Raw genomic sequence first — 21747 nt, forward strand, 5'->3', positions numbered from 1 at the left:
ATGTGAGTCTGGTGGTGCCTGATAACTGAAAGGCACACATTTGTTTACATACAATTTCATATATGTCTGAGTTATTATTCCTATTACAGCGCCGTCTACCTTGAGAAGGCCAATCCTAGACCAGTGTGTGGACACAACACATGCCGACAAATCGAGGACAAAGGGATTGGGACATGGTCTAGGAACACTTACAACAAATCCTACATCAAACCTCACGTTTAACTGATGGAGCGCAAAGAACGATATAAAGCAATATACTGAGAAAACGTAACCTGGAGAATTGCTGCAAATTAAAGTAAATAAAAAAAACTAATAAAGAACTCCATAACAACAGCTGTGTGACCTGGAAGCCGATTATTTCTCTATAGCCCTTGTTTGTGATTACCTTATAGTGCTCACATTTATCATCCGCGTGAGAAGAGATGGGAGACTGGGGTGTCTGATTACAGAAGCTCATTTACATACAAAGGGGGGTGACAGCCTGTTTAAAACGCACAGCACAACTTGTTTACGTAAAATGTTTGTACACAAACAGGGTAAAGTCTTGCTTCCCTTGTTTTCATTTTCTTTAATACATCCTGCACCTCGCTCTCTTCTTCTCTTCCTCTCATTTTAATTCATCGTAAAGTACTCAAATTCACTTTTGCTTTATCAGCACGGCACTTGTCGGAGGTTGACACAGTTTGATGGGGTCCCCCCACTATTATCTAGAAAAGGGACTCAGTTCCACCCAGCTCCTTAGCCTGCGACTGGGAAATGTTACTTTGCGTCTTGCATATGCAAACACCGGCCTCAGAGTGTTTGCAATTATCTGTCCCACTAGCAGCGTCCCCTTTATTTATTTGTATGAGTGGCGCAAGAGAGGAACAGAGAACCAGACAAAATTAGCCCTTCTATTGCTTAATTCACTGTAAATGTGAAACACTTTGGGGCTTAGGGGCTGGATACAGAACATCAGGAAACAAACACAAATTAAAGCACATGTTATTTAATTGCTAAAAACTGTTTAAAAATGTAATTTCCAAGTTCAACATATCTGTTTAAAAATATTTAAATTTTTCAGTCAATTCCGAGTTTAGTTACAAACTGAAAGTGGGATAAACACATGATGTATAAAAACTGAAACCAAAAACTTCTTTTTACATTATTTTAAGTTTCTTGTTTTTTGTTTTTAAAACAGGCCGTCAACCTTTTCCGTGAAAATTATTATGAGGGCCTGACATCACTTCTTGTGACATCACTACATGTGACGTCATTGTGATTTGCATATGATAATGGGCTCCATCACTATTCTCCTTACTTGTTCCCTGTTTATTTGCATGACATGAGTCTATAGGTAATAAATATAAATAGATAAATTCACAGGTGTTCAGCCCGTTTCTCTGGTGATGTCTCACTTTGGTATGTATTCGGCTGCTTCTTCTATTTTTAGGTGAGTACAAATAACGTGCCGTTCCCCCTCTTTCCATTTCTCTCTTTTTCACGACCATTTCTTTGTCTCTCTCGCTCTCTTTATCTCTCACCCTCTCTGTCTCTCACACACTCCTGTTAGCTTTAGCTTCATGAATGTCACTGCCACTTCTGGCATTCATACAACAAATCATTCAGAACATTTGAGAACAAAGGACTATCAGTGTGGAAGACGAGTTGCTGGGAGTGCAACGGATTGTCCTGGTACATATATGCTTTTGATGTGGGATTTCACTATTTCACCACATTATTAAACCAGAGTCTGCTGCTTACAGTCGCTCAATTCTGGTAAAAAGTAGAGTTTGACAAGACGCTGAATTAATAGAGAGAGACAAGTCGGAGAGGAGCCATGGGTCACACTTAGCTATAGGACCCGAGGCACAAGCTGATCCATCAACCGATAACAGTGTGTAAAAGGTGCAGCAAACATTACTTAAAAACAAGGTATATGTTCTTTTATATCTAAAAATAGGTTATTTCTTGAACACTTGTGCTTCGCTTTATTTCATTACGTATACTGCAGTGGCATTTGTTAATAGTAACACATGCATTTTACCAATGAAGCTTCCATCTCCAGAGCCCTGACTACATGTCCACGTGTGTTGGGTTTATAGGTGTTATCACTAATCCGACAAGTTAGCTGAAAATACCGTTGTTAGTCCCAGTATTGTTCAGTGTTGCTTTACAGGTAGTGTGGTCAGGTGCGATTGAATGTTTTTCTTTGTATCTCTTCTTCACCAAATAAAAATCAACAATGTTTCTTTTCTTTAAATCCACATTGTGCTTGTCTCCCACTGTGTATCCTGGTACATCATGTCACTTTGTTATGTGTACGGAAGTGAACAATCACTGGAACCAAACACTATTATAATTCTGCAAATACTGTTATCTGTTTTTCCTCTTTACTGCTATTCAGGTCTTCTATCATTGGTATTTCAATGTCATACATAATTTGAATTTTATCTTTTTCCGTAATTTATTCCTCTCACAATAACTGCACTGTTCTGCTCTTGTCTATGTCCTTAGACGGGTCAATATTATTTGTTATGTTCTTAAATTCTTTCCGGAATCTCTGCATCTCTAGGATTATTTCCATGTGAGTTAAATGAAGGAGTGTATTCACTGAGGGCTGTGTGGGATCGAAAATTGACAAAAGCCCTTTTCACTTTCAGTGCCCTTCTATGTTTTCTCCCTGTGTGTTCGCTGATGACTTTGTAGCTCTGATCGTCGACTAAAGCTCTTCCCACATTCATTGCGCTTGAGTGGCTTTCCCCCTGTATGCGTTCGCTTATGTCTTTGAAGGTGTGATGACTGACTAAAGCACTTTGCACATTCGCTGCACTTGAATGGTTTTTCCCCTGTGTGTGTTCGCTGATGTTTTTGTAGGTTTGATAATTGACTAAAGCTCTTTGCACATTCACTGCACTTGAATGGTTTTTCCCCTGTGTGTGTTCGCTGATGATTCTTTAATGCTGTAGAGAAGCAAAAACTACTGTCACATTCACTACAATGATAGGGTTTTTCCCCTGTGTGTGTTCGCTGATGAATTTTTAGTTTTGATAATTGACTAAAGCTCTTCTCACATTCATTGCACTTGAATGGTTTTTCTCCTGTGTGAGTTCGCTGATGAACCCTTAATTCTGTAGAGTTACTAAAACTACTGTCACATTCACTACAGTGATAGAGTTTTTCCCCCGTATGTGTTCGCTTATGTCTTTGAAGGTGTGATAACTGACTAAAGCACTTTGCACATTCGCTGCACTTGAATGGTTTTTCCCCTGTGTGTGTTCGCTGATGTTTTTGTAGGTTTGATAATTGACTAAAGCTCTTTGCACATTCACTGCACTTGAATGGTTTTTCCCCTGTGTGTGTTCGCTGATGATTCTTTAATGCTGTAGAGAAGCAAAAACTACTGTCACATTCACTACAATGATAGGGTTTTTCCCCTGTGTGTGTTCGCTGATGAATTTTTAGTTTTGATAATTGACTAAAGCTCTTCCCACATTCATTGCACTTGAATGGTTTTTCTCCTGTGTGAGTTCGCTGATGAACCCTTAATTCTGTAGAGTTACTAAAACTACTGTCACATTCACTACAATGATAGAGTTTTTCCCCCGTGTGTGTTCGCTGATGAATTTGTCGGACGGATAATCGACTAAAGCTCTTCCCACATTCACTGCAGTTGAATGGTTTTTCCCCTGTGTGTATTTGCTGATGTGTTTGAAGGCTTGATAAATGACTATAGCACTTTGCACATTCACTGCACTTGAATGGTTTTTCTCCTGTGTGAGTTCGCTGATGATTCCTTAATGCTGAAGAGTCTCGAAAACTTCTGTCACATTCACTACATTGATAGGGTTTTTCCCCTGCGTGTGTTCGCTGATGACATTTTAGGTCTGATAACCTACTAAAGCTCTGCACACATTCACTGCACTTGAATAGTTTTTCCCCTGTGTGTGTTTGATTATGTCTTTGAAGGTTTGATAACTGACTAAAGCACTTCCCACATTCACTGCACTTGAATGGCTTTTCCCCTTTGTGTGTTCGCTGATGACTTTGGAGGTTTGATAACTGACTAAAGCTCTTCCCACATTCACTGCACTTGAAGGGTTTTTGTCCTGTGTACGTGTGCTGATGAAGCTTGAGTAGTGATGACAAACTAAAGCTCTTGCTGCATGTGTATGATTCTTCTTTCTTGGTTAGTGTTTGTGGGTCGGGTATATATTTGTCTTCATCCCATGACTGCATTTCCTGATGGGCCGACATGTCTGATAAAGCACTTGTGTTTTTCTCACACATTTAATATGTGTGCGGTATTTTACATGTTTGATTTCTGTTTTAATAATAAAATGCAATAGCCACCAAATATTTACCATACTCCTAATACGTAGAAGGTGTCTTAGTAGGCGATTGTGCCTTTAGATTGGATTATGGCTGTGCACGATTGCGGGTAAAGATGTATCTTCCTTCCGGCCGGTGCAAATTGGAACAGTCTGTTGTATTGTAGCTAGAAGAACTCCTCTTTCCTTTACCCGTCAGTTGTCTGGCTCCGCTCTGTTGTGCTCTTCTCTGGTTACTGTGGTTTGTCCAGAAAGAGTTTACAATTCTCCTAGAGCACGGAATGATGGCTTGTCATCATTTTATAAAACAGAGCACTGTGGTAATCACATCATACCGATCCGATGATCAAAGCTGATGTTGGACACTTGTTTATACAGGAGGCGGTTTCTTATCGTTGTTGCCTTAAGTTTCCTAAGGTAATTTCTTCGTTTTGTGGCGTGGAGGTGCACAGCTCAGACTCTTACAATCACTGAACTTCCTTGATGCTTCATCCAGGATCTGTCCATTTGTGTGCAGGTTCCTCTGTCGCCGAATGCGCTGATGTTTTCCGGAATACTGTAGCTCATTATTTCTGCTATTATTGAAGATTTACAGAATTAGCTTCGTTATTGATGGTCATTTCATACATTCAAGGCTTGTTTTCTGTTGGATGTAAAGATATTTAAAATTACTAAATTGAAACATAATGGAATGAGAATTCACAACGTTTAACTGGTTGTAAAAGACATTTCGGTGGAGTTTTACCAAATCTCCATGCAATGCAGCGCAACCCACCCTCCCCCCAGGGAGGCTGCGCTGCGTGACAAGGAGGGAGCAGGAGAGCACCATATTTTCAAAGATATGGCTCTCTCCTTCCCTTTCCCTTGCACCTGCACTGGTTACAGCAGCCTTGCGCCATGCACACACCTTAGCACAAGAGCGCTAGGGTGTGTGTGTGTGAGCCCAGCATAGGTTTTGTACAGGAAAGACACCCTAGACATGAGGGAAAGCTTTTACCACTTTGTATGCGTGTTGCACGCATGCAAAGTCAGAAAAGGAAGGAGAAATGAAAGCATTTCTCCTTCCTTGCGCCTAGTTTAAAAGGGTGCAGTTTTCTCACACTAAACCCAATATACTGTATTTTGTAAATTGGGTTTAGCTTGAGAAACCTTGGGTCATTGCAGTGGAACGCCCATGCACCACCCTTGGCAGGCCCCCCATGGCGCAAAGTAATGTGATACAGTGCTATGCGATGCTTCACATTACTTTTACATTATTTGCTGGAAAGAAAATTAGGAAAAAAATATTTTGCACTTTTTTGTGCCACTTTTGTGACACAAACACGGCGCAAAATCTTAGTAAATCTACCCCTTCTTCTTTACCACCTTTGAAACTTAGCAAGGAATATTTCATCATACACAGATATTTAACTAAAAGTTCTGTTGATCTGGTGACATCTTATTAATATCTGAAAAGGAGGTTCAAGATAGACGCATATGGTTAAGACTTCATTTAAATAACAATAGATTTTAGAAAAAGAGATGGATCAGGCGGGGCTGCGAAATTTCCAGTAACTCTTTGCGAAGTACATAACAAAAGTAACTCCATTCACTCACTTCGTCTCGTTTCTTTCCTATTCACTTAAGATCATCTCAAATACCAACTCCTGTCTTTACTCACTTTTCATAAGTCACCTTTGACACTGTCAATAGCTCCCTTGGTTCAAGCATTTCTGGTTTCTTCTAACCTGGAAGACTGGAACATTATTGTGGGTTGAGGGGGGTTTCCTATCGCCATAACATCTGTCCATCTCCCTGAAACTAGTGCAGCTTACAGCACCTGGTTCTGGCCCTGAAAGACAACTTTAAAAAGCAAGTCTTTAGTTCTTCCTAAGTTAGATAAAGTTCTGTAAGATGCAGCTCCTTCGGGGGCTTTTTGTAAAACAGAACGAGGGGTTCACTGTAGGGGCCGTCCTTTATAATGTGTTCGCAGATAAGGCAAACAAACGTTGATTCATATAATTTAATATTCAACGAAATCAGTCATTTAGTACTTATAGAGAATCCTTCACAACTAACCCTGAGTGAAGTATTACGCTACGCTTGTGTAGTTTGCGAAGTTTGCGGTACTCCGACCTACGCGAATTGCATGTAGCACAGTGCAAACACGCATAGCATAGCGTAGCGTAGTGCAGCAGTCATTTTGTGCTTGCTCGCAGTCCGCATGCTCAAGTTGGCAACCGCGAGCGAGCAAAAATTACATCCCGGCGAGACTTTTTCCTCGTGCGCAATCAGCAACATCAAGTTGCCGATAGCGAGCGTGCAAAATAAACCTCCAGGTCTGATTCTCAATGCGGGGAGGTCAGGTTTCTCATTGCGAGTGGGCGCATATGCTCGTGACCTCTCGCGATGCGAAACTACCAGTTTGCGTTGAGAAAGCAATAATTTACCTGACATATCCCCACAACAGATGTGTGTATATTACTCTTTTTCCCCTCTTTTCCACCATTACATGGTATCTGACATGATGTTGTTCGTTTGGGGCCCAGGATCCCACTTAGTGACTGAATAGGCATTTGGCAGAATGGGAGGAGGTGTCAGTTATCCACAGGTGATGCGGCAGTTGTACCTTTCCATATTTCTCATATTCAAGTTTACCTCATTTCCTGTCCTTCGGTCTCTTTACTGCCCTCTGGCTGCGCACTCACTCTGTGGGGTTCATCAGAAGTCAGATAACGGCCTGATAGTCACAAGGCCATGGATCTCACTTTTTCTACAACACTGATTGCAGACATAGGGCCTAGTTTAGAGTTTGTCCAAGAGATTATTGCCTTAAAACCAGGGGTGGGTGAAGAATTCCGCTCTGCCGGGGGAGCTCATTTCAAAAAACATCACGAAGTGATGCACAACTGAGTTTTGTTTCTCAAGCGGTTCGCCAACTGTAAGGTGGCAAGCGCTTGTGAGAAAAAATCACATGCCAGACCTCCTCCTGGCGAGATTTCTCAGTGCGGGAGGTCACGGCACGTCATGACCACTCGAGTGTAGAAATCTGCCATTCTCGTTGATGAAGCTACCACTCGAGTAGAATGTCAATTTGAGTGGCAGGAAGCATCAGCGCCCTCTAGCGTGACGCATAGTACCATTCGTGCTCATTTTACAGTGCCGGACAAACTCCTGGAACTAAAAATCAGTGCGAGCAACTTAACAAACTCTGCCACTTGCGGGAGTCCGCAGAGTTCTGCAGAGTTTTTCTGGCACTTCGTGGAGCTCCCAGGAGTAAAACTCTGCAAACTACACCAAGGCCTAATCAAAACGTGACACATATCCTGTCTGCCTTATTATAATTTGCACAGTATGTAATGCATTTTTAATGGGTTGGGCAAGATAACTATCACATTTGTGATGGAATAAACCATTTGATAAAAACTAAATCAGTTGGTGTACATTGTGTCCAGTGTGGCTAGCTGAGCTTGAAGGATCTTGTGGTTTGTGGATCTCTCACTGCTTTGAGGTCACCACCAGGCAGAACTTCTGTCAGCCGTGCCTTGTGCAGATCTTCCTTCCAGGCAGGACTTCTGTCAGCTGCACCTTGCGGAGATCTTCCTTCCAGGCAGGACTTCTGTCAGGTGCACCTTGTATAGATCTGCTTTCCAGACAAGGGCTTCTTTCCTCAATGATGAGTTCAAATGTCGGGAGAGGTAGAACTGGTCTAGGTCATCTTCTTTATTGGAGTTTAACTGGTCAAGCCAAAGAGCTCTAGCTCTGAGATGAAGGCGAGTCTGGATTTTCTGAGCTCCGTAGAGCATTGAGACAGTCCTACCACATCCACCACCCACTACAAGACTCCAAGAGTCATCGCTACAAGTGCTGCTCCAAGGTTTAATTCAACCACTGTATCTGAACATCCCCTGGTAAATGCCAAATAGAGAATAAACATCCTGCCTGCACCAGAGGAGTGGAGAAAGCTTTTCAAGAACCTCGAGGTAGATGGGCTTTCTCTGTCTGTCGTGACTGAAGATGTTAAACCTTGGTAACATCAATCCCCTTTGAAACGGGCAAGAGTACAGTTGTAGAACACCAACTGATCACTAAGTGTGAAGGGATACAAAGATATTTAATATTAGAGCCTTCTCCCTACATTCGCATGCTCTTGACCTGTTTCTGAACTGACATTTTTTATAGACTAGTAACTTTCCCGTATCCCAACAACTGGTCTAGAAACTTAGAGAACTGCCCCTCTGACGACATATCAGCCCAATCTACTATCCATTGTATTTTATTCTGTAGGTTTTATGGGAACCCGAGGGAAAGCCTTTTGAAACCACTATTGAGATCATGGGGCATATGTAACTGTAGAGCTGCCTATCACAGATTGAACATTTTAGAAAATCTGTATACCGTCAAAGTTGTATCCACCTACCTTAAAGCAGTTGTTAGGGTTAGGGCCTTGATGCAACCTTAGAAAAACTGGTAATTAACATGGAGCGGTAAAATGCCATTTCCTGCCTCGTATTGGTTATTTCTGTCTTTTTTATCAACTAGTCTCCCGAGTACTGTATTGTTTTTATTTTGCTTTTAATCGAATTGTTTTTAACATATGAAATGGTTTTTATTGTTCTGTCTTTTACATTGTACGCTTTTATGAACTTGTTTATACAATTCGAATAAAGCTTGATGAATGAAAAAAAAAGTCCTCCATTTTGCTATCAGAATGTAACTCATCCAGACCAGACACAAACCCTTAAGTCCGTATTGCATGAAGCTGTGTGGTTCTCACCCAAAAGAGGGCCCTCCACAAATTGCTGACATTTTCTTACACCCCCTGGACAGCCGTGACAACACACAGACTAACTACACCCCCTCAGGGATCACCAGTCCATCTGCCAGCATGAAGAATCAGATCTTTCAATCTTCGCTCCACACTCAGTGAGCTCAGAGTTGCCTTGTAAAACCATCTCATGAGAGTGGAAGAAAAGAACAATAAGTGACACGCACTGCACAGAAGTGTAAATAAATCTACCAATATCATTCCATGTACCACTGTCCTACTGCTGTTGTTTTAACATGAATGTTTTGCCGTCTATCACAGCAGCTTCTTCGTTTAAATCAACAGTTTGTTTTGCATCATACTTACTTACCTATGAACTGTTTCTGACCTTACGACATCTCTGGCAGACATGCTGTGCTGTCTGTTGCTACATAAATAGGAAGTAGATTGCTACTGCAAGATGAGTGCAGTGTCCTTGCAGTCAGATGCACTTGATTGGAAAAAAAGGTACGACTATTCAAAGAATAACATACCAAGAGTAGCGCATACAATGCAATAACACAGACCAGGTGCTAGAAAAACGTGATGCAATCAATGCAATAAAGCAGGCCGGGCAATAGGAAAATGTGACGCAAACAATGCAATAACACAGGCTAGGCAAGAGGAGAATCTGATGTAAACAGACCAGCACTTGGATTGAAGCAAATATTACAATAACATAGGCAAGGCACCAGAAGAATCTGACGCACACAATGCAATAACACAGGCCAGGCACTCGGAGAATCTGACGCAAACAATGCAATAACACAGGCAAAGTAGTAACAAAATCTGAAGCAAACAACATAATAACACAGGTCAGGCACTAGGGTTGATGCAAACAAGGCAATAACACAGGCCAGGCATGAGTAGAATCTGATGCAAACAATGTAATAACACACGCCAGGCACTCGGAGAATCTGACGCAAACAATGCAATAACACAGGCAAAGTAGTAACAAAATCTGAAGCAAACAACATAATAACACAGGTCAGGCACTAGGGTTGATGCAAACAAGGCAATAACACAGGCCAGGCATGAGTAGAATCTGATGCAAACAATGTAATAACATGGGCCAGGCGCTAGGAGATTGTGACGCAAACAAGGCAATGGCACAGGCCAGGCACTAGGAGAATCTGATGCAAACAATGCAATAACACAAGTCAGCCACTAGAATGATGTAATGCAAACACTGCAATAACACAGGCCAGGCTCTAGGAGAATTTGATGTAAACAATGCAATGACACAGGCCAGGTACTAGACGAATCTGATGCAAACAATGCAATAACACAGGCGAGGCACTAGGAAAATCTGATGCAAACAATGAAATAACACGGGCCAGGCACTAGGAGAATCTTTTGCAAACAATGCAATAACACAGGCTAGGCACTAGGAGAACCTTATGCAAACAATGCAATAACACGGGCCATGCACTAGGAGAATCTGATGCAAACAAGGCAATAACACAGGTCAGACACTAGGGTTGATGCAAACAATGCAATAACACAGGTCAGGCACTAGAAGAATGTGATGCAAACATTACAATAACACAGGCCAGGCACTGGGAGAATCTGACGCAAACAATGCAATAACACAGGCCAGGTACTAGGTGAATCTGAGGCAAACAATGCAATAACATAGGCAAGGCACTAGGAGACTCTGATGCAAACAATGCATTAACACAGGCCAGTCACTAGGAGAATCTGATGCTAACAATGCAATAACACGGGACAGGCAGTAGGAGAATCTGATGCAAACAATGCAATAACACGGGCCAGACACTAGGAGAATCTGATGTAAACAATGCAATAACACGGGACAGGCAGTAGGAGAATCTGATGCAAACAATGCAATAACACAGGCCAGGCACTAGGAGAACTTGAAGAAAACAATGCAATAACACGGGCCAGGCAAGAGGAGAAGCTTATGCAAACAATGCAATAACACAGGTCAGGCACTAGAGTTGATGCAAACAATGCAATAACACAAGCCATGTACGAGGAGAATCTGATGCAAACAATGCAATAACACAAGCCATGTACGAGGAGCATTTGAAGCAAAAAATGCAATAACACAGGCCAGGCATTAGGAGAATCTGATGGACACAATGCAATAACACAGGCCAGGCACTAGAATGATCTAATGCAAATAATGTATTAACACAGGCCATAGCAAAACACATATAGTATTCCAACTGGTATAAGTATTAGAACAATTAGAGAGGATATGTAGAAAACATTGTCAGCAAAGAAATAAAGAGACTCAATGCATACGTAGAATGGGCCCGAGGGATCGTGTTTATCTAGGAAGAACAAAGTAATTTACAGTAGTAGCAGCACTGTAGATACACAAGTAATACAACCCCAATTGTACTTGGTGCGTGAAAGGTGCATATGGTGAGCAAGGTGGCGACGCGAGTGACAAATTGATCAGCGTAAACGGCGCAATAGTGATTAGTGTTGAATATATACAGTGATTTATGCAAAACAATGTGGCTACAGATGAATTCAAAAAAGCTTGTTTTGGATGTAGCTAGCTGTTGGTAACATGTGCCACATTGTGGGTAGCGCCTATTATTAGGCTGAATGGTCAACTGCGTTTCGATCCGCGTTAATTGGGATCATCTTCAGGACTGGGTTGGAAGAAGAACAGTGCTGTACAAGGGGATAGAGAAAGGGGGTGGGGGTTAGGGCAGAATAGGTGGAATGGCACGCTCAAAACTGGTAAAGTGTTAAGGTAGCGCCTGGCGTGGGTGGTCAGTTCAGGTGGGAAGGACTGCGCAGAAGGAGAAAAGCGCTGGAGCGATTGGGGCTAAAGGAAAGCAGGCAGGGACCGGAGAGTAGATCAGACTATGCATGGTGGTCGCCTGGGGGAGCAGCAGTAGGTATGGTCAACAGTAGGCGTGCACAAAGCATTCACGGAGGAGTAGCCCGTGATGGAGAGTGGGCAAGGGCGTAATTGTTAACACAGACAAGGCACTAGAAGGATCTAATGCAAACAATGCAATAACACGGGCCAGGCGGTAGGAGAATCTGACGCAAACAATGCAATAATATAGGCCAGGCAATAGGAGAATCTGACATAAACAATGCAATGACACAGGCCAGGGACTAGGAGAATCTGACATAAACAATGCAATGACACAGGCCAGGCACTAGGAGAATCTGACACAAACAATGCAATGACACAGGCCAGGCACTAGGAGAATCTGACACAAACAATGCAATAACACGGGCCAGGCACTAGGAGAATCTGACACAAACAATGCAATAACAAGGACCAGGCACTAGAAGGATCTAATGCAAACAATACAATAACACGGGCCAGGTGGTAGGAGAATCTGACGCAAACAAGGCAATAACACAGGCCAGGGACTCGGATAATCTGACACAAACAATGCAATGACACAGGCCAGGCACTAGGAGAATCTGACACAAACGAGGCAATAACACAGGCCAGGGACTAGGATAATCTGACACAAACAATGCAGTGACACAGGCCAGGCACTAGGAGAATCTGACACAAACAATGCAATAACACGGGCCAGGCACTAGGAGAATCAGACACAAACAATGCAATAACAAGGACCAGGCACTAGAAGGATCTAATGCAAACAATACAATAACACGGGCCAGGTGGTAGGAGAATCTGACGCAAACAAGGCAATAACACAGGCCAGGGACTAGGATAATCTGACACAAACAATGCAATGACACAGGCCAGGCACTAGGAGAATCAGACACAAACAATGCAATAACAAGGACCAGGCACTAGAAGGATCTAATGCAAACAATACAATAACAAGGGCCAGGTGGTAGGAGAATCGGACGCAAACAAGGCAATAACACAGGCGAGGCATTAGGAGAATCTGACACAAACAATGAAATAACACAGGCGAGGCATTAGGAGAATCTGATGCAAACAATGTATTAACACAGGCCAGGCACGAGGAGAATCTGACACAAACAATGAAATAACACAGGCGAGGCATTAGGAGAATGTGATGCAAACAATGCAATAACACAGGCCAGGTACTAGAAGGATCTAATGCTAATATTATCCCTGTGTGCCATGCCTACAAATCACTTCCCTGGCCTAGATCAGCCACCCCTCCAGCTGGGTGTAGTATACCAGTGGTGAGGGTACAGGTGAATGAACCCTGTACCCCTACAGTGCCCAAGTCCATTCTTGGGCATTGTAAGTACAGTGCTGTCATTATGAGTATATGGTGCGGGGATTTTGTCATTACGAATTCCACAACACCACAATGACTACACTGAAACCTGGGAAGTTTGGTATCAAACTTCTCAGCACATTAAACCCACACTGATGCCAGTACCTCATGTATTTTTATCTGAAGTGTTTTAGTGCGCCAAATTATATTTTGTACTGGGGGATTAAAATTAGAACTGTTTATAGGGAGTCACAGATATAATCTCCTTTTTACATACAAAGGAAATAACATAAGTTGTATTTTATTATATTAAAGTTATTATGTGGAATTCCTTTCTTGGTGGTATATATGTATCATTAAATGATCTTGTGTAGATGTGATTGAGTAGAGTGGATTGAATGGTGGCTATACCTATTTGGTGATACTTTTGATGCCAAGAGAATATTTTATTTTCTACTCTTCAATAAAGACCAGATCTCCAGAGGACAGCGGCCTGTCCAGAAAACCTCTAACTTCAAGGATTTCGAACAATTGTACTCTGAAGTTCCATCGTTTGACCTTCTCAACTCTCAACGCACCTCCAGGCCTGGCCACCGTGACTATAAACCTTTCAATTTATAAAGATGTGTTTACTTCTTGGTTTCAGTGTCTAAAATGTGTCAGCCCAGTATGGTTATGGTATGCCTCTCCTGAAGTTCACAGGCCTAAGGGTTCATTCCTGGTATATAGAACGGGCGACAGAGGGCGTCCCAGCCCAGTGCCCCAGGGGATCTAAATGGCATCTGAGATGAGCCCATTTACGTAAACGCAGGCCATAGGCTGTGTGTCCAGCAGCTTCATGAGTGATCTCAAACTCCCTGAGACTAAATGTCTCAATCATAAAAGGTATTTCCAGGGAGTCCAACACCTTATCGGCATCACCAGCCTTTATGTGTGTATTTTCCCGATGCAGCACTGCGAATACCGTCCGTAGATGAGACTATTCTCTCTTGTAGGAGGGATAGCCGAGTCGCATCACCTCAGGCAGGAATTTATTATCACAGGGCAGCAGTGACAGAGGGTGATAAGAGGTACACTTAGCCAGGTCTGTCCCAAACTTGGGGAGTGCTGATATGAATGTGTCACTTATAGACGGCAGCGCCACACCACCCTTTAATGCCTCGGCATACACCTCCAGCAGATATGCGTCCAGTATTTATTTCTAAGCTGTGTAAAACTCTACACCAGACCTTCAGATCCCGGAGCCTTTCCTCCTCCTAGGGCGTCTATAGCTGCAACGATCTGTTGCCCAGACATCGATGGCTTATGACTGGATGTGAGAGCCAATTTACATAGCCCTGCATAGCTAAATCGAGAAAGAAGTGTCCTGGCGCTAATATGAGCACTTAAGTATCAAAATCACACAGCCCCTGAACATGAACAGAAAGGTTTTGATTTGTTTCCTGAAAGAACTCATGTTTTCTTGGGCGCACAGGGCAGGTGGGAGGGCATTCCATTCCAGGTACCTGCAGTCACCACAGGCAGAGAGTAGTCATCTATTCTGATTTTCATAAACTTAGAGACTTTTGTCAGCAAAGCACAGTGGGATCTCACCCCTCGGCCAGCTGATACCAGGCAAAAAAGCGAGTACAAATAAGAATGAACCCCCTGATTGAAGAGCGTTTATGACATGAAGTGCTTTATATTGACATCTTTTCAGGACAGCAAGCCGGTGCAATTTGACCAGTTTGTTGGAGATCGACCATGATTTTATTAACCTCAGAACCAGCCCAAGTGCTGTCTTTGTAGCAGCAGCAATCTATGAAGGCGATATTCAGATATGCCTACGTATACGGTGATGCAGGAATCCATTCTCGATTTATTTATTTATTTATTTATTTATTTATAAAGTTTTATATAGCGCGAACTTGATCCCGAAGGATATCAGAGCGCTTTACAGTTAGAGGGAGAGGAAGGAAAAAGATCACAATCAGACTAAAATTGTGAAACTAATATGCATAAAATCATATAGTGCAAACATAACAGATCCTATCTAATTCAAGGTTAACGTAGAGTGGGCTAGTCAATGATAAAATGACATCAAGGGAGGGATGATACATAATGATGTAAGCGGGGCGAATACAATTGTAACAAACAGAATTATTAATGCGGATAGCAAGCTTTTTTCAAAAATATTGGCTAACAGATTGAATGACTTACAGCCTGATTCATGTACAATCCGTTTTGCGTGTCCCTAATAGCGAATCATAGCGACTCGCTATTGAGGACACGCAAAACGGCATTCATGTAGGAATTGCTAATTAAATAGCGATTCCTACATGTTCTTTATTTGCGAGTAGCAATTTGCTACTCGCAAAAACTCCCCATTCATTCCTATGGGCCAAGAGGCCCATAGGAATTTATGGGGAGTATCCCTTATTTGCGAGTAGCAATTTGCTACTCGCAAATAAGATAGCGATTGAAAGGGTGCCAGGGGTGTCCAAAGGATGCCCTGTAGCACCCCTAAAATGCACATTTGGACAGGTGTTGCGCACACACATGTCCAAAGGACATGTGTGTGTGCAACATGCAACTTAGAAAAATGCTTTTAAAAGCATTTTTCTGAGTTTCTGCTATTTACCGACAGGTCTGAGCTCTCTGTAAATAGCGGCCCCAAAAGTGCTAAATCGCAATTTCAGGATGTGTCATGAATAGCATTTGAGGAATCTCTAATAGAGATTCCTTAAATGCTATTCCTCGCATATTTGCGACTTCTTAAATAGCGATTTTTGCATTTGGTATCATGAATACCAAATGCAAAAATCGCACTCGCAAAGGGCCAGATTCTCAGAATCTGGCCCTTTTGCAAGCGCTATTGCCTACATGAATCAGGCTGTTAATGCCAAGTCTAGTTTCAATAAGGCAGCAAGGATTTATCTTAAATCGAGATACAACAGACCACGTGAAAAAGGATTATCTCTCTTCTGGATTGGGCACAAGCTACAGGATCTCCTGTTTCGGTAGCACTGTTAGATGCTGAAAAAGCATTTGACAGGGTTTCCTGGAGGTTTCTTTGGTCTACTTTAGTTTGGAAGGGATTCCCTAAAGAATTTATAAACGCAATACAGGCATTATACAGTCACCCGAAGGCAGCAATCCGTATTTCTGGGGATCTTTCAGACAATTTGGCAATAACAAGGGGGACCGGACAAGGTTGTCCTTGTTCCCCCTTGTTATTTGCCTTGTACATTGACCCATTTTTAAGTAGACTGGAAAAAACAAGAGGTATCATTCCGGTTAGGATACACCAGGCTGCATATAAAGTGTTTGCCTATGCAGACGATGTCACTATCGTAACTTCGGATATTAAGAGTGCTTTACCGAAGATAGTGGAATTGGCGGAACAGTTCGGGGGATGTTATGTTACGTTATGTTATGTTAAGTATGTTTGTATAGTGCATGGCTGCCCCAGCAACAGGGTGTCCCAGCGCTTGCAGAATAGTCAACCAGAGGAGTGAACAGGATAGGTAAGTTGAGCTAGAGAAGCTTGTGCTAAATGGAGGCGAACAGCCAGGTTTTTATTTTTTTCCGGAAGAGCCAGTGGTCTTGCGTGCCTCAAGGGGGATGGAATTCCATAGAGCAGGGGCCAGGGATTTGAAGGAACGTCCGCCTGCTCTGCTCTTGCGTACCCTAAGGTGCGGGCAAGGTGAAGGTCCGCAGAACGAAGGGCACGTGTGGGGACGTAGAAAGAGCAGAGACCCTGTAGTATTTGGGGGGGCCTGGCCATGTAGGATTTTGTGGGTTAGACAGAGTGTTTTAAATCGAATTCTCTGTTTCACCGGCAGCCAGTGAAGACGGCGAAGGATGTGTGAGGTGTGGCAGCGTTTGGGTAGGGCAAAAAGAGTACGAGCTGCTGCATTTTGAGCCCTTTGGAGTCTATTCGTGGTTGTAAGTTTAGCACAAGGCAATAGGCCGTTGCAGTAGTCCAAGTGGGATAGGACCAAGGACTGGACTATTACTTGTCTGCTGGGTGGCTCAAAGAAGCCAAAAATGGGCTTAAGGGTGCGTAGGCGACCAAAACAGGTACCAGCCACCTTTTTTGTATGTGACTCAAAGGAGAGAGAGTTGTCCATTAGGACTCCCAGATTCTTAACTTCCTTCTTGGGAATCAGGGCAGGGCCCATCGTCGGGGGACACCACTGGTCGCCCCATTTCTGTGAGTCTCGACCAATCAGGAGCACCTCCGTTTTTGAGGAGTTAAGTTGAAGGCAGTTTTCCGTCATCCAGCGTGAGATGGCTGTGACATCTTCCTGAAATTGTAACTGATCCGATATAGTGTTGTTGGAAAAGGTGAAAATAAGCTGCGTGTTGTCAGCATACAAGATCAACTTGATCCCACGTTCTTTTGCTAGCAGGGCCAAGGGGCGAACATACACGTTAAACAGCGTAGGGCTGAGGGCAGAGCCCTGGGGAACGCCGCATTTGAGAGGGAATGTGCTGGATGAATAAGGTGGGGCGTGAATCTGGAAGGAACGATCAGACAGAAAGGATGCGAACCATGCCAAAGCCTTGCCCCAGACCCCAATCTCCCTGAGGCGTTTGAGTAAAATCTCGTGGGAGACCGTGTCGAACGCCGCACTTAGGTCGAGCAGGATCAAAGCTGAGGTGTGTCCAAGGTCCTGTGATGGCCTTAGTTGCTCCGTTACTGCCAGGAGCGCAGACTCTGTGCTATGGTCTGCCCGGAAGTCGTTCTGTGACTCATCAGGATCCCATGTGCTTCCAGATATTTGGTCAGGGTGGAGTTCACATGGGCCTCCATCACCTTGGCCAGGTACGGTAGGAGGGAGATGGGTCTGAAGTTTTCTGGCAGGGAGGGGTCCAGGGTGGGTTTTTTTAACAGGGGGATGACTTTGGCATGTTTCCAGGATCTGGGGACTGTGGCGGACTGGAGGCATCTGTTAATCAGTTCCCCGCCTACGAGCAGAATGGAGTCCTGGAATTGCCTGAAGGTATCAGGTTTGACAGGGTCATCGGGTGACCCAGACTTTACCTTTATGGCAAGGAGCTCGAGGTCTTTATTGGTCATGAACGGGAGAGTTGGGAGGGAGTAACGGGAGTCCAGCTGGTAAGGGGGGTCGGCCGGGTAACGGGGAGGGTCCACTAGTATTCAGCAGGTTATAGATCCCCTCCACCTTATTAATAAAGAAGCAGGCCAGATCTGCACATTGGGAGTTGGAAACTATTGTACTGTTGGTTCCCTCTGTTACTTTAGTCATATCTTTAATTAGTGAGAAGATAGTTTTGGATGGGTTGGGACTGATTTTAATCATGTTCGTATAGAAAGCAGCTTTAGTTTTTAGATCTCGCACCTGCGACGCATCGCGTAGCGATGTCGCAGCGAGACCTATTGTTGTCAGCTCTGCTTACAAGGAGCTAAAGGGCGACAAGAGATGGGCATGCGCAGCCTCAGGAACCGGATCAGGTAGCGCGCGCGTTCACCATCTCCTGTCTCCCCTTTAGCTCCATGTAAGCAGACACACACGAGCGCACGCACACAAACACACACACGCACACACACGAGCACACATACACGCATGCAGACATAGAGACACCCCCCCGCCGCGGCGCGCGCGCACACACACATGAGCGCACACACACACACACACACAAGCGTACAGAGACACCCCCTCCCCCCTACAACTAAGCCCCACTCACCTCATCGGTGCCACTCTGGACTTCTTCAGCCTCCGCGGGGCTCTCCCTCGGGCATGGAAACCCCGCGTCTCCACTGCTTCTCTGGCCAGGCACTCCGTGGGCGCGGGCTTATCGTAGAAGACGGAAGTCCCGCCCCACCAAAGGTTTTGTTTTTGCCAGTGCACGCGCACGTCTTGTTGTTGCGCTGTGTGTGACATGCACTCCACTGTGTCTCAGAGGAAGCTGGATTGCCTTAAGAAGCCCTCGGACCCAATTCCACAGTAGAGTAACTACTTTCTTTTCACAATGTATAATAAACTTTCTAATGTTTCTAACTCCACACCGCTACTTTAAAGCCGAGCCTGCTCCCACGTCTTTTTCCGCTTTAATTTAACAGAATGTGCTCTCACAGCATCAAAGCGTAACGGTCTCTGGATTTGCGTCTGGAAGGGGGCGCGCAGGCAAAGCCGCCTTCTTGGAAAAACAAGCCTCTGACGGCACAGGTGTCACTGTTCTCACAGGTGGACACAACAGCGGTTCTAAGTGCTGCTTTTAGCCGGAACCGTCGTAGACATCGCCTAGAGTGAGCGGCTTCTTGGCGCTGGCCGGTCATCAGGGAACGGGAGGACAGGAGCGTCTTAGAAGTATCCTGTTCGGTAGACCTGACCCCGGCGGCACCGGAATCAGAATCCGCAGGGTTAAAAGGTGAACTTGCAGTAAACCTGCCCCCTCCAAGGCCGGGCATTAAATATTCAAGGCCATCTGAGCAGGAGGCTGTCTCGGAGCTGGAGGCTGTCTCGGAGCGGCGCTTTCTCCTGCCAGACCCGGTCTCGGCCACTCTCCGTTTCACCGATGCCCTGCCAAAAACCCCATTTAACGCCTTCACTCCTTGCCAGGCACAACAGCTCTTGGTTGATGCTCGGTGGGTCAATGCACCGGGTACTGCCAGTGTAACCTCCACGGGAAACCACCCCATCCCGGCAATTTGTGTGCTTGGGCAGAACAATCTTTTTCGGGAGCGCCTCTGAAAATAGTTAGCAGCACTTTCTTCAAAGCGATAGACAGAACGCTCTCACTCTTTCCTGGAGCGGGCCTATTTTGGTGGGTGGACAGGGTCAACGACCTGGGGATTTATTTTCACCCATAGCGCCCCTCACCCCCCTCTCCTTGGGCTGTGGGAATCTGCGAGCAGGCAGTAGGGTTAAGTGGGGTTTGGTGGCCCCCGAGCTGTCCTCATGAGGGTGTACGTCACTCGGTGTCGGCGGCACTGACTGGGCGGGCGATTCATACACGTTTTGGAGACTGTAGTTTCAGTTCAGAACCTGCCGGGTACCAGGCACACAGACACACCACATACCACACAGAAACACACACACACCAAACATTTGATAGACACAAGGATACGAATCAGCACAGACACGCAACAAAGTCAGGCATGCACGCCCACACACAGGCGCACCCCACATAAAACACCCAAGCACAGACATGGACACGCACCACACACAAATACACCCCATCCATTGACAACAAATTAAAGTGCCACGCACAACACAGGTGCACGCAGTTACACCACAAAGACACACACACATACACACGGACAAATACATACCGTCACAAACCATGCCGAATCACCTACGCATGCAGACATCCCTCATAGAAACACACCGCAAACATTGACAACTGCTTAAATACACAGAGCTACAACAGGTGCACATATATATCACAAAGACAAACGAACAACAACATTTGGCGCACACCTTACCAGATCTAAACATGCACACACACCAAGTACAGACACACGTAGCCAGGCGTGACAAAGGCACGCACCAGAGCGTGCTCACGCACTTCCAACATGTCTACGTAGACTCACCAGACGGTCTTCGTACACCTGCCGACACATCATACACACACACATATCACACACTGCACACTGAATGAAAACACACAAGTACCTGGGCGCAGATCCGTGTCTAAACATGCATCCAACGTGCACGCACCCATGTGCAGGGTCTTAAAAACACGGTCTCTAATAATAAAATATAAGTTGTGTTTAGTTATACAGTGAAGAACACACTGGCACCTATAACCATATAGTCACTTCCTTATATTAAGGGCAGACGCATGCATCCCTATAATTTTTATGAGGCAAACACATGTACATAAATAGACAACGACGCAGAGCCACAGGCATGCATGCGCAATCACGTTGACTCATGGACAGACACACAGACATCACACTGACAGACACGCACACACACGCATCCCTGCAAGACACACAGCCTCCTGGTAAATGCCCCCTGCCGCTCCCCCTTTGAGGACCTCACTGTTCTGGGGGGGGAGCGGGGCAGAGGCACCCAGCCCCTCCCAGACAGGCAGAACTGTGTCGGGGACCCCCGAGCTGAGGCCGTTAATAAAGTGACCCCGCACCTGGGCCACTGTTGTAACCCGCAGAAGTGACAATCGAAACACAGCGGGCGTAACACGCATGCTCTCTCCTCGTGGGGGTGCTGAGAGGGGAGGATTGTTAGGCTCGAATCGTTCCTTTAGTGCCACAAATCATTAGTTAAGGAGGGTGGGTTCTGTTAAGTTAAAAACAAAAAACTCCGGCACCTGGGAGAGGAAAAATGAAAGAACCTCATAAAGCTTTTTTTGCGTTTTCTTTTGTCCCGTGAAAGTGCTCCAGTGACAAGTGGGCTCGTGGCAAGAAACTCCGGGGGAACTTTTTAACGCTTCGCAATATCGTCCATCATCTAAGTACACTACATTCGTGGCCTTACAAAGGTTTCATTTGCCCTGAGAGAAGTAA

The 21747-nt window shown here is 44.6% G+C and overlaps 1 protein-coding gene across 1 annotated transcript in view; it reads right to left on the reverse strand.

Annotated features, from left to right (window-relative positions):
* Nucleotides 1-972: 972 nt before the first annotated feature.
* LOC144806050 (uncharacterized) overlaps nt 973-21747 on the reverse strand; it is a 39309-nt gene continuing 18534 nt past the window's right edge. The window contains exon 2 of the mRNA XM_078672496.1: nt 973-4953. Within this exon, the coding sequence (XP_078528622.1) occupies nt 2650-4269 (1620 nt within the window). The 5' untranslated portion in view covers nt 4270-4953 and the 3' untranslated portion in view covers nt 973-2649. The remainder of the gene's footprint in view (nt 4954-21747) is intronic.

Source organism: Lissotriton helveticus (genome assembly GCF_964261635.1).
Source record: "Lissotriton helveticus chromosome 1_1 unlocalized genomic scaffold, aLisHel1.1 SUPER_1_unloc_41, whole genome shotgun sequence".
Taxonomy (NCBI): domain Eukaryota; kingdom Metazoa; phylum Chordata; class Amphibia; order Caudata; family Salamandridae; genus Lissotriton; species Lissotriton helveticus.